Below are 13,568 nucleotides of genomic sequence, written 5' to 3' on the forward strand. Positions count from 1 at the left end.
GGATGTCGTCTACGCGCTCAAGCGCCAGGGCCGCACCCTCTACGGCTTCGGTGGCTAAGCATGGTGTCGCTGGCGGGCGCAAGCTCACAGCAACAGCAACAGCAACAACAACAACAACAACAACCTGTGTTCTTTTCAGAACACACCACGTAGCACAGCTCGGGCAGCAAATGAAGGAACCAACCAAATGTGGAGCAGTCGATATGGAGCAGCGTGTTGGTGGCAGGGAGCGATGTGAGGTTTGGCCAGACGGTGTCACGGCGGCGGCGCGGTTTGCTTTGGGGGAAGAGGTAGGGAGGGAGGAATAGAGGGGGAGAGGGAGAAGGAGAGGCATTGGCACATACCCCGACCGACCTTGGCCTTCCTCCCATCTCATCGTGCTCGGTCGTGCCCAAGGCCTAGTCCGAGGCCTAGCCCATCCGTTTTCTTTTCTGAAGTTCTGGCGGTTCTCGTGGGATCCTGACAAAGCCGAAACCACGCACGTGCCAGCAACACAGTCACGCGTCGACGCAGCCGAGCAGCGACACGAGTGTCAGCGCAAGCAGCACAAGCTGTCGGCCAGGTGCTTGCTCAAAGCCTCCCTCCCTCCCACATCCAGGTCGCCCTCTCCCCAACCCCAAATAATGCGACTTCAAAACTTTCCATTTGGTTCAGGTGTGAATGGCTGTACAGCGGCGGCGGGTGGAGGGAGGGGGAGGTACGGGCACGGCTGGCAAAGACACAGACACACGTCTCAAAAACACGACCTTGTAGTTGTGACCGAGCTAGTTTCAAGCCTCTCTCTATCTCTCTTTCTGACTCTCTATCAACATGGCTAGGGCTCGTGGTGGACGTATGCCCAGGCGTAAGCTTGGACGGGGCAAGGCGAGGAAGAAGGACCAAGGTGGTGGACGGAAGGAGGTCAAAAAAGTGACCATTCTTTCGGCAGCAGAGGCCAAGGCGCTCAAGGCGCAGACTGGGGGTTCGAGTGGGGCCGGCAATGGCGATGGTGACAGCGGCTCGGCTGGTGCAGGGTCTGGTGCTGACTTTTCTGACGGAGTCGATGCGAGTCTGCTGTACCCGAGCAAGCCGGTCGATGAAGTGGTGGGCGAGATCCAGCGGATGAAGGACAGGGAGCGCGAGAGTCTCACCTCGACCGTGGCTGAGATCGAGGAGGAGAACGCGGTGTTGGCGGTGGATCCGTCCAAGACGATACACCCGAAAGTGGTCATGGCTGAGCTGAAGGAGCTGGCTGGCCTGCAGAGCGAAGACGGGATGCTGATTCCGGGCAACGCGCCGCTGGTCCCGTCGTTTGTGGCGTACGCACACGCGCGTCAGATGGTGCTCAGCTCGCGGTCGACGCTCATGTCGCGCGGCATGCTCCGCGTGCTCAACGCCAAGCTCCACGAGGCACTCGGCAGCGAGGTCGCCAACAAGCTCATTGCAGCGTCCAAGTACACTGCGCCGTTCCGGCCCGACGCGGCGGTCCTGGAGAGCGGCAGCAAGGCGCAGCCCAGGGCCGGCGAGAGTGGCAACGAGAGCGAGCAGTCGAGTGAGTCTGGCGGCGCCGGCGTCTCACGCGGTGTGGCACTCGGCCTCGGCGCGGTTTTTGCGCTCCTGTCGCAGGCGCACGCGACGGATCCGCAGCTGACGACGACGGCGCTCACGGTGGTTACCGACCTGCTCGCCGAGTTCCTCCCGGGCGAGCTTGCGCGGGCCGAGGATGGGTTCTACCTCGACGAGCTCGAGGAGCTGCTCCTCTCGATGCTCGACGGAAGCTCGAGTGAGGCAGCGGCGGCGACGGTCTCGGCGCTGCTCTCGCTGGCGCTGGCGCGCATGTCGCGGGCATCGCTCGCCACGCTTGCTACGCGGCTGGTGGATCTCGCGGCCAAGGCCGAACCGCAGACGATCACTGCTCCTGTTGGTCTCTCCAAGACCGCCCGTATGGTGCTCAAGTACATGTACGAGGTCAGCAGCGGTCGCGGGGCCAATGACGGCGCAACTGGTGACGGCAACGGCAGTGGCGCAGCGGCTGTGATGACGGCCGACGCCGGAGACGGCGTGGCCCTCGACGGCGACGCGTGCAACGGCGCGGTCTTGGCAGCAGCGGCCGACGGCGACGCGCTGTACGTCCACTTTGCCGGCGGTCGGCTCGTGTCGTTTGAGCGCGAGAATGGCACCGTGCGGGCATCGCGGGACGGCTTTTATCCCGAAGCGACGACGTCGGCGCTCGCAGTCAGGGGCGAGCAGCTCTACTGCACGTGCTCGGAGATGTCGCTCGGGGTGGTGGCGGTGCTGAGCAGCGGCAGCCTGGCCGACGCCTCGCTTCTTGTCTGCGACATTGGTGTCTCGGAGAGCTTCCAGGACCTGCCGCTGCTCTCGGTCTCGTTTTGCGACGCCGGGCTGGCGGCCATGTATGGCACGGCTATCCGCAGACAGTGCGTGGTCAAGACGTATGCGCTGGAGGCCGACATGCCGCTGCTGAACGTGAGCTCGCTCGATGCTGTAGCGGCCGAGGCGACCACCGGCGACATGTGTGTCTTTGGGCTGAGTGGCGTGCGATCGTGGGATCCGGCCGGCGGCGCGGGCTTCCGGGTCCTTGCCGACAAGGCGCCGAGCGAGGCGCTCGCCGGGGCAACGCTCGCGGATGTGGCCGTCATCGACGAGCTCACACTGTTTGTCACCAGCGCCGGCCATGTGCTCTTCCGTGGCACCGATGCCGGGCTCGGCGGCGCCGAGGTGAGCCGACAGGTGGCCGAGTACGAGCCGCTGCGGGAGCTCTCTGTGGCGCGCATTGTCGTTCCGCCACCGCGGGGCGAGGGCGTGGCCGCAGCCAAGTACGTGCATGTTCTGACTCGCGACGGCGGGCTGTATGTGCTGGGCGACACGTCGCATCCGACCGACGCCAGCGCCAGCGGAGTGGAGCTGGCGCTTGCCGGCGGCGGCGCGGTTGCGGGCTCGTTCTCGCCTGTCCGACTCGTCCGGCCTGCGGACGAGACCGACGGCACACCGTCAGTGGTGGCGGAGGCGCAGATCGCCATCGAGGTCCAGGCCATCGACGTGGCGTCGAATGGGACGACACTGTATCTCATCGACGATAACGGGCGAGTCTCTGCGTGCGGCAAGTCGCCACTCGGCTTCAAGGCCGCGTCCGAGGCCAACGTCGAGCCCAGGCTCAAGGCTGTTCCCAAGCTCTCGTCGATGACGGCAGTGCGGGTGTCTGCCAGCGAGCTGCACGTTGCTGTGCTTGACAACAAGGGCCAGGTGTGGGTGTGCGAGAAGGGCGCCAACTCGCGGTTTGCCAAACTCGCGCTCGGCGGCAATCTCGGATCCCCGTGCGACGTTGTTGCCGGCGACGGATGGACTGCTGTCCGGACGCTTGATGGCAAGGTTGCGCGGTTCGCCACGGTGGCAGCAAGCGCAGCCAAGGCCAAAGCGGAGGCCAAGGCGGAGGCCAAGGCGGAGGCCAAGGCCAAGGCTGACGATAATGGTGAAGGCGATGACGGGAGCGCATCCACGTTTGACATTGTGCCCAATGTTGTGCAGGCGCTGGCATGCGGTGATGCGCTGTGGACACTCGATGCGCACGGGAAGTTGGTGGAGCACCGCGGCGATGGCGATGGCGCGGGCGCCGCTCGGCTTGCGTTGCCCGAGTCGGGCGTGGTCGCGTTTGGCGTCGGAAGTGATGGGCGGCTCGAGGCCGCCATTGCGCCGCTTCTCTCCAGAAGCGCTCAGACCGATGGCGGGAGTGTGTTTGCGAGCGCAGGCAAGATTGTGCTCCGGACACCGCTCTCGCGTGAGACGTCAGTCGGCGGCACGGCGACAGTGGTGCGGCGAGCTGCAGCGGTGACTAGTGTGACAGGCTCGGACGGTGCGCTCGTGGTTGCTCGCAACGGCGACGTGCTGCGTGCAGTGAGCGTGGCGGCGAGCTCGGCCAATGGACCGGCGGCGGCGAGGTCCGAGAGTGATGAGGCCGAGGGCGAGGCTCTGGACGCCGAGGTGACTCAGCTGGAGCTCGGCGGCGTGCCAGGAGTTGTAGCACAGATGCTGGCACAGCTGAGCAAGGACAGCAGTGGCGGAAGTGACTTGCTCTCGTTGATCAAGGGCGCTGCCGACGGAGCGTTCGGCGAGCTGACAGAGCGTGGGCTCAACTCGAGTACGGGCAGATTGTTACATCGCCGTCGCGGTTCAGTAACGCGTACACCGGCTGGCAGCTGCGTGCTGTGGAGAAGATTGGCATGACAGTCAGAGGAGCGAAGGCCGTGGCGCTGCATGGCATCGGAACGTACGGTGGCGACGGCGAGTACACGGTGTCGTTTGAGGTGATCGAGTCCGGGACCGGGCGCGTGGTGGCGCGTGGGGCGTCGTCGTTCAAGTCTTCCACTGCATCGGTTGTGCCGCTCAAGTGCACCAAGCCTGGCGTGCTCATCCCGAACGTGCGCTACGCCGTTGTGGTGCAGCAGAAGCTCAAGAGTGGCGGCGGCGGCATGCAGTACTACGGATCGGGAACACAGAGCCCGTTCCAGGTTTTCCTCCCGAGTGGCGCCATCAATATCCTGTGGTCGACGATCGATAACAACGGCGGGACCAACGTTTCGTCGGGCCTTATTCCCACGCTGGAGCTCTCGGATGTGTGTGTGAAGAAGTCGGCGGGACCGACAGCGTCGTACTCGCTAGCATCTGCAAATGCTGACAAGACGCGGAGCAGCATGATGGCGGCACTGCAGGCGGCCGAGGCGATGGTGAGCAACACCGAGGCTGTGAGCACGGTCCGCGATGCGGTTCGCTACGTGACCAACTCGATGGGGGAGGTGCCACGGTTCGGCACGGACGCGCAGCTTGTGGAGCGGCTCGGCGAGGTGGTGCATGCGTTTGTGGTTGCCCAGGGTGCCGAGACCGCACGTCCGGCCTTTGTCTCTGCGTATTCGTTTGTGTTCCGCACATGGGAGGCTCGTGCTGAGGCGCTGGTTGCGCTGCTCCGCGAAGTGGTACAGACTGGGTACGGCAGCGACCTGCTCCGTGTCCACGCGCACGCCCTTGCAGAGCTGCCCGGTTTTGCGGCGCACTTGCTCCATGCGTCGCCGGCCGAAGCCATGGTTGGCAGCAGCGGCAGTGGCAGTGGCAAGGGCAAGGAGGAGACTGATGCGGTGGACGGCGGCGTAGGCTCCGGCTCCGGCTCTAGTTCTGGATCAGGCCTGGGGCTGCTGCTGCTGGAAGCAGCGCGTCTGGAGCCTGCGGTGATGCCGTTGCTGAAGGCGTTTGTGTCGGGCCTGCACACCTGTGTTCTGCACAACAAGCCGCAGCACAGCGGCGGAAAGGTGGTGGAGGCGCCGATTGCGAGTGTGACGCGGTTTGAGAACCGCGGTCCATCGTGGGGCTACGGCTCGCGCGATGCGCTGCAGGTGTCGGCGGCCGAGGACGTTGTGCTCATCGGGTTCTCGCCGATTCACGGCAGCGGGGACTACAATGGCAACATCGAGATCATGGACGAAGCCAGCGGCGACGTGCTCTACAAGCAGGATGACATCAACCTCGAGTGTGTCTCGCCGGACGAGCCGTGCGAGATGGTTGCGCTCGACGAACCGCTGGTTATGGACGCCGGGGTCAACTACACGCTTGCATGCACCTTTCATGGCTCGTCGGGCAACCGCGGACTCAACGGTGTGGCCTCAGCTGATGGCGACGACGGAGTCGCATTTACATTTACTGGCTCGCGGCACTCGCACAACGGCACGTCGGTCGAGTACGGACAGCTGCCGGTGCTTTACTATCGGCGGGCGACAGCGGTCGCGGTTGTGACTCCCGCGGTTGTCGACGACGAGTCGTACGAGAATGCCGTCAGCGAGTGGCGCAGTGTTGTGGCGATGTATGTGACCATGGCTGCCGAGGTTCTGAAGACTGAGGAGCTTTCCAGCGCCGTGGCGGGCGTGGTGGCGGACGTACTCCAGCTGCCGGCCGGCGTGCTGATTGGCGAGGAGAACGGGATTCTTGCCGATGCGGCTGCAGCGCTGGCGCAGCGGGCGTCGGCGACCAAGATGTGCCCGCCGGGAAGCGAGGAGGAGCCACAGCGCGCTACGTTCATCGAGTCGGCGCACCCGTACCCTGACGGCGTGACGACGGTGCAGGAGGTTGTAGTGCCGGGCGAAGCGGCAGTTGTGGTCTTTGACGCCGAGTCGCGGACGCTGGGGCCGGACGACACAGTGCAGGTGTTCTTGGACTCGAGCCTAACGACGGCGATCACGCCCAAGATGTATGGCGAGACCAACTGGCCCAAGGCGCCGGTTCTTGTGCCGACGTCCAAGTTCTGGATTGCGATCCAGTCAGCCAAGCTTCCACAAATGCTCCCGCACGGGCTGGATGTTGAAGCAGCGCGGCGCGGATACGGTGCACTCGTGTACAGCGTGCCGCGGGCTGACAGCGAGCTGTCGACAGCATCAGAGGGGGTGTACCTGGCATGCCGGGCGCTGGCTATGGCGGAAGAGGCGCTGGCGAGCGTCGAGTACGAGACGACGCCTGTGAGCAAGGCGCTGCCGGAAGATGCATCCGCCAACGATGTGGCTGCGGCGGCCGAGGCTGCGGCGGCCAAGGCCGAGGCAGCCAAGGCAAAGGTGGAGCGGATGCTCAAGGAGGTGCCGCTGCTTGGCAACGGCATCGAGCCGAGCGAGGTGAGCAGCGCAACGCGTCGGATCCGTAAGTTCCTCTCGGACTTTGTGGAAGAGAAGGAGGATAGCTCTGGCGGGCAGCTGGGGCTCTGGCTGTGCGGACTTGTGTTTGGTGATGATGAGCCCAAGGCGAGCGAGTCGGCCAAGGCGGACGCGGATGCGGACACGGACGCGGACGAGGAAGCCGAAGCAATGAGCAAGTTGAAGCGGAGTGCGCGGACTCTCTTTGCGGCGCACCTCCATCACCAGAACCTTGTCGAGTATGCGATGGCGGCATGCGTTGAGCTCAAGTTTGCCGGAGCGGAGCAGAGCCAGATGCTCTCGGCGCTGAAGACGCTGTGGCTGAAGGTATGCAAGGCACTCCAGCCGTGGGGCACCAAGCTCGGCATGCTGAACGATGACGCGATATCGGGCGACGGCAGCGATGCCATTGAGACGCCCAACGACAAGGCGGTGTCTGGCATCGCTGTGGCAGCGGCAGCATATGCTGCGGCTGGCGATGACGATGACGACGACGACGACGACTTTGCGCTTGCGCTGGACATTCTGTTCTCGGAGCCGCGCAAGGCTGGCGAGGTTGTGGTCAGCAGGGTGTGCGCGGAGATGACGATCGACGAGGTCCAGGCCAAGGCGCAGCTGCTGCTGGATCTCCAGGCGCGGGCGCTGTTTGAGGACGTGGTCGGGACCGAGGGCGAAGGGGAGTGCGACGGCGACGGGCGTGGCGGCTCCGAGTCCGAGTCAGACTCTGACGACGGCCCGCCGCCGATGCTCTCGCGTGCGCACTCGGACTTTAACGCAAGTGCGGCACGGGGGATCGCACCGCATGTGCAGCGGACAACGCAGCGGATGGCAACAGTGGCAGACCTCGGGTCGCTGCTGGATGTGCAGTCGAGCCGACGGGCCAATGAGCGTGGCGGGCGCGACGCGCGCGGGAGCAGTGCCGGCCGCGGCGAGGTGGTCAAGCTTGTGAGCTCTGCAACGTACCAGACGATCATGCGACTCATGTTTGAGGAAAGCTTTGACGTGGTGGCGATGCGGTCGCGGGTGGAGCGAACCAAGAGTATTGCAGAGGCGCGGGAGCGGACAATGCGGACGCTGAACGAGCTGCTGGCCAGCTCCCGCGACGCCGAGGCGCAGGCAATTGTGCTGTGGAGCGTGTGCTCGCAGCTGCGCAGTCGCAGCAAACGGCACTACTCGGCCGGGATCGAGGGCGCCGGACTGGGGCTCGTTCAATCTCTGCGCGAGGCGTTCCACGCCCTCTACCGCCGGATCGCGCTCCTCATCACGGATGGCGCGTCCGAGGCGGTGCAGCAACTTGCGGTGGCGTGCTTTGACCTGGAGTTTGAGGCAGCAGACCATCCGCATCTGCAGGCCAGCGGCGTGTTTGGCCTGCTCCGGTCTGTGATGCAGAGCAAGAGCACCGAGAGCGGGAAGGGGCGCAGGTGACGACGACGGAGCTTGAGGACGTTTCCACGGTCGGAGCGATGACGGCCAAGCCGAACAACGGCATGCGTGAGTCGATGACTGACGGCGATACCGACACATTCTGGGAGGGCGACGGAAACGGTGGGACGGTAACGTTTGAGTTCCCGGACGAGGTGTACGTAGAGGCGATGACGGTGGCTGTTGCGGCAGGCGACAAAGCCGCTATCCCCAGTGGCATGTCGTTGGCGTACGGCGTGCACCCGGACTACCTCGATGGCGAGGTAGCGTCGGTTTCTGTGGACAGGAAGTCACTGTACACCGAGGACGGCAACATCGGGTGGTTCACATACCCGGTGGGCGTGGCGAGTCGGACCTTTGTGCTGCGCGTGAGCGGTCAGACACCACGGGTGCGGCAGCTGCGGGTGCTCGCGCGGGCGGTCAAGGCGCGAGTGCCCGGCAAGGCGGGACCGAGCTTTGCGCACGCGGCGCTCGGGGTGTTTAACCGCCTCGCGGCACAGGTGTTTGGCACGCTACAGGCTGGCGGCGATGGAGCGTCGGCGGACCTCCGCGAGCAGCTTGTGTCGATGCTCGAGGATGCGTCGCCGCTCAAGGCCACAGTGCTCGACGTGCTTCGGGCGGAGCTGGTGCGTGTGACCGAGGCGCGGCTTGGGCTCGCGTGGCAGCCGTCGCAGCGAAAGACGGCGGCGAGCCGGGTGGCATTCGAGCTTGCGGTGGCGGACGACACGTTCCCGTTCGAGCTCATCTCGATGGTCCACGCGCTGTCTGCGAGCAAGGCCGGGCTGGCTTGGGTGTTGTCCGGCGAGGGCATGCCTGTGGTGTGGGCGGCGGGCGCGCTGCTGCTGACAGGAACGACGCGTGTGCAGCGCGGCGCGCTGGGAGTGCTCAAGCGGGTGTTTTCGAGCGACGTTGACTTTGGCACAATGGGCCGCGCGCTCGGCGTTCTTGTGGGCGGCACAACGCTCGCCGAGTACTTTGCAGCTGTGGTGGCCAAGACACTGCGGGCCACGCTGCGGGTTGCCGGCAAGAAGGCCAAGAGCGAGGAGAAGGGCGCGGCGGAGCGTGAGTTTGACGAGGTCTTTGGCGAGCTGCCAGCCTACCGCGGGCAAGTGCCGGACGAGCTGCGCGCCGGGGTGGTTGAGCTGGCGCGAATGGCGATTGCCGGCGGCGAGAACGAGGGCGAGCACGAAGGCGCGACTGTCGTGCGAAGCCGGCTCGTGGCGCAGGTCTCTAACCTGGTGCAGATGCAGGAGCTGGATGCGAGCGAGATGTTTACGTCTGAAGCGCTATGGCTCTCTGTGGCGGCGCTGGGGGTGTTGTGCGAGGACGAGACTGCCGTGGCGGCTGTCAACGAGGCCGCAAGCGCAGCGCTCGCACGCGAGAGCGACGACGGCAACGACGGCGCTGCTGAGGTTGTGCTGTGCGAGAACCACGACGACGGGGTGACCAAGGCCGCGATGCGGTGCGAGAGCTGTGCCACTGCACTCTGCGCCGACTGCGACCGATTCCTGCACCTACCGCGCAACAAGCGCGAGCACACGCGTGAGGCGATCATCGATCACGAGGCGTTTGTGGTGGAGATGCGCGAGGGATGCGCACGGGTCAAGATGTCGCAGTTTGTGGTGGTCTTTGACGTGGAGAAGGGCAAGGTCCTTCTCCGTGTTGAGGCGCGCAGCAGCTCCGGGCGCGCGTGCCGGTTCTGCGGCAGCGAGCTGAGCGTGGAGAACGAGGTGCTTGTGGCCAAGGTCCGTGACGTGTGCAACGACGCCGAGTGCATGGAGCGGAGTGAGCAGGTGTGTGTGGATGTGCTCGAGTGTGGCCACCCATGCGGCGGGGTGCGCGGCGAGAAAGAGCATCTGCCATGCCTCGTGGCTGGGTGCGACGAGGCGATGACGGTGGCGAAGGACGATATGTGCATGATCTGCTGGACGGAGCCGCTCGAGGCGGCGCCGGCGGTGAAGCTCGGGTGCGGGCACGTGTTCCACGCCATGTGCGTGGATCGCTTGCTCAAGGCCAAGTGGTCGGGCCCTAGGATCAACTTTGGGTTTTGGGCTTGCCCGCTGTGCAAGGATGCGCGGTTCGAGCATCCGGCGCTAGAGGAGGCGATTGCGCCGCTTCGCGAGCTCGAGGAGAAGGTCAAGAGCAAGGCCAAGCTCCGGGCGCGCGCATCTGGCCTTGCCGAGGACGCCGCTGTGATGGCCGAGTACGGCGATGACGTGGTGGCGGCTGCGATGGCGCGGTTTGCTTACTACCAGTGCTACGAGTGCAAGGAGCCGTACTACGGCGGCGCGGTGGCGTGCGAGGCGGCCGGGCGCGGCGGCGACTTTGACGAGACCGAGCTCGTGTGCGGAGGATGCGTCGGGCGGCGGATCGGGGCGACGGCGTGCTCCAAGCACGGAATGGGCGACAACATGGTGTTTGCGTGTCGGTACTGCTGCTCGGTGGCGGTCTGGTTCTGCTTTGGAACGACGCACTTTTGCGATACCTGCCACTCGAACGTCGGCGGCGTGCAGGCGGCGGCGGCGTCGGAGGACCGGCCAGTCTGCCCGGTCGGCCCGGGATGCAAGCAGCTGCCGCCGGGCCCGTGTCCGCTTGGGCTCAAGGAGTGTCCGCCGGTGGGCGAGGAGCTCTGCCTCGGTTGTGGCCTCTGTGCCGAGGCGCAGGAGTACTAGACTTGGTTATCTTTACATACCACGCAGCCTGTCCGTGGCTGCAACAAAGCGAAGGCCGGACGTCTGTCTGGAGACGTCGCCTGCCGATGCTGTGCTGTGCATCGCTCGTGTGTTCCCCATCTCGGTGGCATCTGCGACATAAAGAGCAAAGCAAGACCAGCATGCAGCTGACGAGGATTGACGGTCCTACCCGGGCAATGCGCGGGCATCGTCTCCTTCTACGAGCCGTTTGTCCTTACGTTCCACGCGGCATGCTAAGGTACGGTCGCGATCACTGCTGTCTCCCATCTTGGCCACGCACAAACCTTCACCTGCGCACATCGCGCAGTTACGATGACGACTCCGATGAAGAAGACAGGGACGATGATCGTGACTGAGACGATGACGTCGTCAAAGTGGCGTCGGCCCAAGCCTTCTTCTCGTCGACGATGTCGCGAACAGCATCCCAACATGCCATGAGAAACTTGTGCGACTGCTCCTCCTCCTGTCGCTTAGCTGCTGCAAAGAGCGATGCTTTGTCGTCCTTGTTGAGCATGCGCTTCAGAGTCGATTGAATCATCCACGGCCCCCAAGGCTTGCACAGCACGAGCTCGGCGTTTGCACGCTCAAGCGGCATGATGAAAAGTAGAAACTTGGCGACGCGAAAGTCCCCCGGGAAGGGGTTCCTGTTGCGAAAGAGCGAGTCGGCCATGTCCAGATAGAGCTGCTTCATCTTGCTTCGCGCACTCTCGATCTCGAGAAACGTCGCCCGGTCTTCGCCGTCGGCATACCTGTTCATCGCCCAGTTGCACGCCCAAGCCCGTAGCGCCGCAGCTGACGGCACGTTCTTCTTCTCCTCTCCCCTGTACGCTTCCGTGTCCAAACAAAAACGCCCAAACGAGTACGTCAGCACTTCGACAAAAGCCGACGAGTCAGAGGTCATTGCCCGCAACTGCGCCCGCTTCGCCTCCCGCTTCTGCCGCCGCGAGTAGCAGGCGGTGACAAGGGCAATGACAATAGTAGCTGCGGTGGCAAGTGCAGCGACAACAAACTGCCACGTCGTCGCAGAGTCCCACCCCATAATCTATGCTATGAGCAGTGCAGTGGTCGAACGCGGTCGGTCAGCGAGGCCGAGGTACGTCGACGACGAGCCCACTGCTCCAGCGAGCGAAAACGATGTCCTACTAACCCCACGCCGATCACGCGTGCTACCCGATGCCAGCTGTCGGCCGCTGCCACCGCAGTTATCACGCCCATCGCCATCGTGCCCCCGCTGGCATCATCCCCGCGACCATCATCATCGTTGTCATCATCAATCATTGATGGACGTGGGCGAGAGCGCAGTGGCTGCGGTGGCTGCTGTGGCTGCGGTGGTCTCCGGCCGCCGCCGCACTCGCTGTTGGCGCCTGTTCTTGCGGGTCTTGGGGCGCAGCAGGCCGAGGCGACTGGCCATCAGCCCGGCACCAACGCTGCTGGCGCGGTTGTACATGTCGGCAGAGGTGGCGTACCCATCGACGGCAGTCGGCCCGCCCATGACTGCGCTCCTCGTCCGCGTCGTTCTGCTCGACGCCTTGCGGTGGCACATGACGAGGCAAGCCATGCCGAGCGACGCCGAGCGCAAGCTGACCCATCGTACCGGTGATACAGCACAGAAGGGAGCAAGAGGGAGCTCGCCGCTGCCCGATCGCCGTGGGCGGCCGGCGATCTGGACAAGCTCTGGCGCACGGCGCACAGGGAGCCTTACCTAGTGGGCGGCAAGTGATGACCTTGGGTGTGGTCGCGGGTTGTGTAGAAGGTGGTGGGTGGGAGCTGGGTGGTGATGAAGGTGGTCTGATCGGGCGAGCGGGCGGCGGCTGGCGGCTGGTGGTTGGCGAGGACGGGGCAGCAGAGAAGGCGAGGTCGAGGCTGGGTGGCTTGAGAATGCTGTTGGTTGGTTGGTGGGTAGCATGGCATGTGATGGTTGATGGATGGCAGTGTCGGGGTCGGGGATGAGGATGGGGGTGAGATGGAGCGGGGAGACGAGGAGGAGGAGGAAGAAGAGGAGGAAGCCGAGTGCGCGATGGGATGATGCTGGGCATAGCCAAGGCATGGGGGTGGTGGTTGTGGCTGCGATGATAGTGATAGTGGTGGAGTAGGGGGTGAGAGTGGTGGTTGGTGGTGGTGGGGCGTCATGAGTATGGTAGGGGGGATGAGGAGGGTCGTCACGTGGGTGGCGGGACGAGCGAAGGGGTGGTGGGTATGGCGATTGGGCTGAAGGATTGATGTGGGTGGCTATGATGAGGCTGATGGCTGTATGTGGGGTGTAGGTGATGAGGAAGCCGGGTACTTGGCCAGCAGGAGGAGGGCGGCGAAAGTTAATTGAGTTGAACGTTGAATTAATTGAAGACAAGCAGGAACGGGTTGGTGGTGATGGGGCGTAATGAGTATGGTAGGGGGGATGAGGGGGTCGTGACATGGATGGCGGGACGGGCGCAAGGATGATGGGTATGGCGATTGGGCTTGAGCATTGATAAAAGGTGGGTATGATACGGCTGATGGGTATATGTGGGGTGTGGGGGATGAGGGTGGAAGGGCTTGGGCGGCAGGGGGAGAGCCGCGGACATTGATTGAGTTGAACGTTGAATTAATTTAAGACAAGCAGGAACGGGCATCAAACGAGGCAATGACAGACACAACAACAACCAGAAGTCATACATGGCATTCACAGCACACACATGAGTAAGCCAACAGGGCGGAGATGGGGATGTCCGTGCATCGTCGGGATCGGCTGGCTGGGCCGGAAGGGTTGGCGCCGCTTGCGCCTCGGCTGGACGGGTACGTGGTGAAGGGGAGG

At 64.3% G+C, this 13,568-nt stretch overlaps 4 protein-coding genes across 4 annotated transcripts in view; 2 read left to right on the forward strand and 2 right to left on the reverse strand.

Moving 5' to 3' along the window:
- Window positions 1-732: 732 nt before the first annotated feature.
- On the forward strand, window positions 733-8,087 carry AMSG_12272 (uncharacterized protein; the record flags this gene model as incomplete). The annotated part of the gene is made up of 2 exons (XM_013898931.1): window positions 733-4,073; window positions 4,118-8,087. The coding sequence occupies exons 1-2, from the start codon at window positions 811-813 to the stop codon at window positions 8,085-8,087; spliced, it is 7,233 nt and encodes a 2,410-aa protein (XP_013754385.1). The 5' UTR covers window positions 733-810.
- Window positions 8,088-8,125: 38 nt separating this feature from the next.
- Window positions 8,126-10,756, forward strand: AMSG_12273 (uncharacterized protein; the record flags this gene model as incomplete). Its single annotated transcript, XM_013898932.1, has 1 exon — window positions 8,126-10,756. One exon carries the CDS (start codon window positions 8,126-8,128, stop codon window positions 10,754-10,756), a length of 2,631 nt encoding a protein of 876 aa, XP_013754386.1.
- AMSG_09542 (uncharacterized protein) lies at window positions 10,754-11,866 on the reverse strand. Its single transcript, XM_013898919.1, has one exon. It carries the CDS (start codon window positions 11,814-11,816, stop codon window positions 11,085-11,087), a length of 732 nt encoding a protein of 243 aa, XP_013754373.1. The 5' UTR covers window positions 11,817-11,866; the 3' UTR covers window positions 10,754-11,084.
- Window positions 11,867-13,436: 1,570 nt separating this feature from the next.
- AMSG_09543 (uncharacterized protein) overlaps window positions 13,437-13,568 on the reverse strand; it is a gene marked incomplete at both ends in the record, with an annotated part of 2,257 nt that continues 2,125 nt past the window's right edge. Inside the window, one exon of the mRNA XM_013898920.1 lies at window positions 13,437-13,502. Coding sequence (XP_013754374.1) covers window positions 13,437-13,502 — 66 coding nt within the window. The remainder of the gene's footprint in view (window positions 13,503-13,568) is intronic.

The sequence above is a fragment of the Thecamonas trahens genome (assembly GCF_000142905.1).
Source record: "Thecamonas trahens ATCC 50062 unplaced genomic scaffold supercont1.50, whole genome shotgun sequence".
NCBI lineage: Eukaryota > Apusomonadida > Apusomonadidae > Thecamonas > Thecamonas trahens.

Excerpts from the sequence above, each read along its gene's own strand:
- AMSG_09542 (XM_013898919.1), bottom strand. The coding sequence starts at position 11,816 with ATGGGGTGGGACTCTGCGACGACGTGGCAGTTTGTTGTCGCTGCACTT.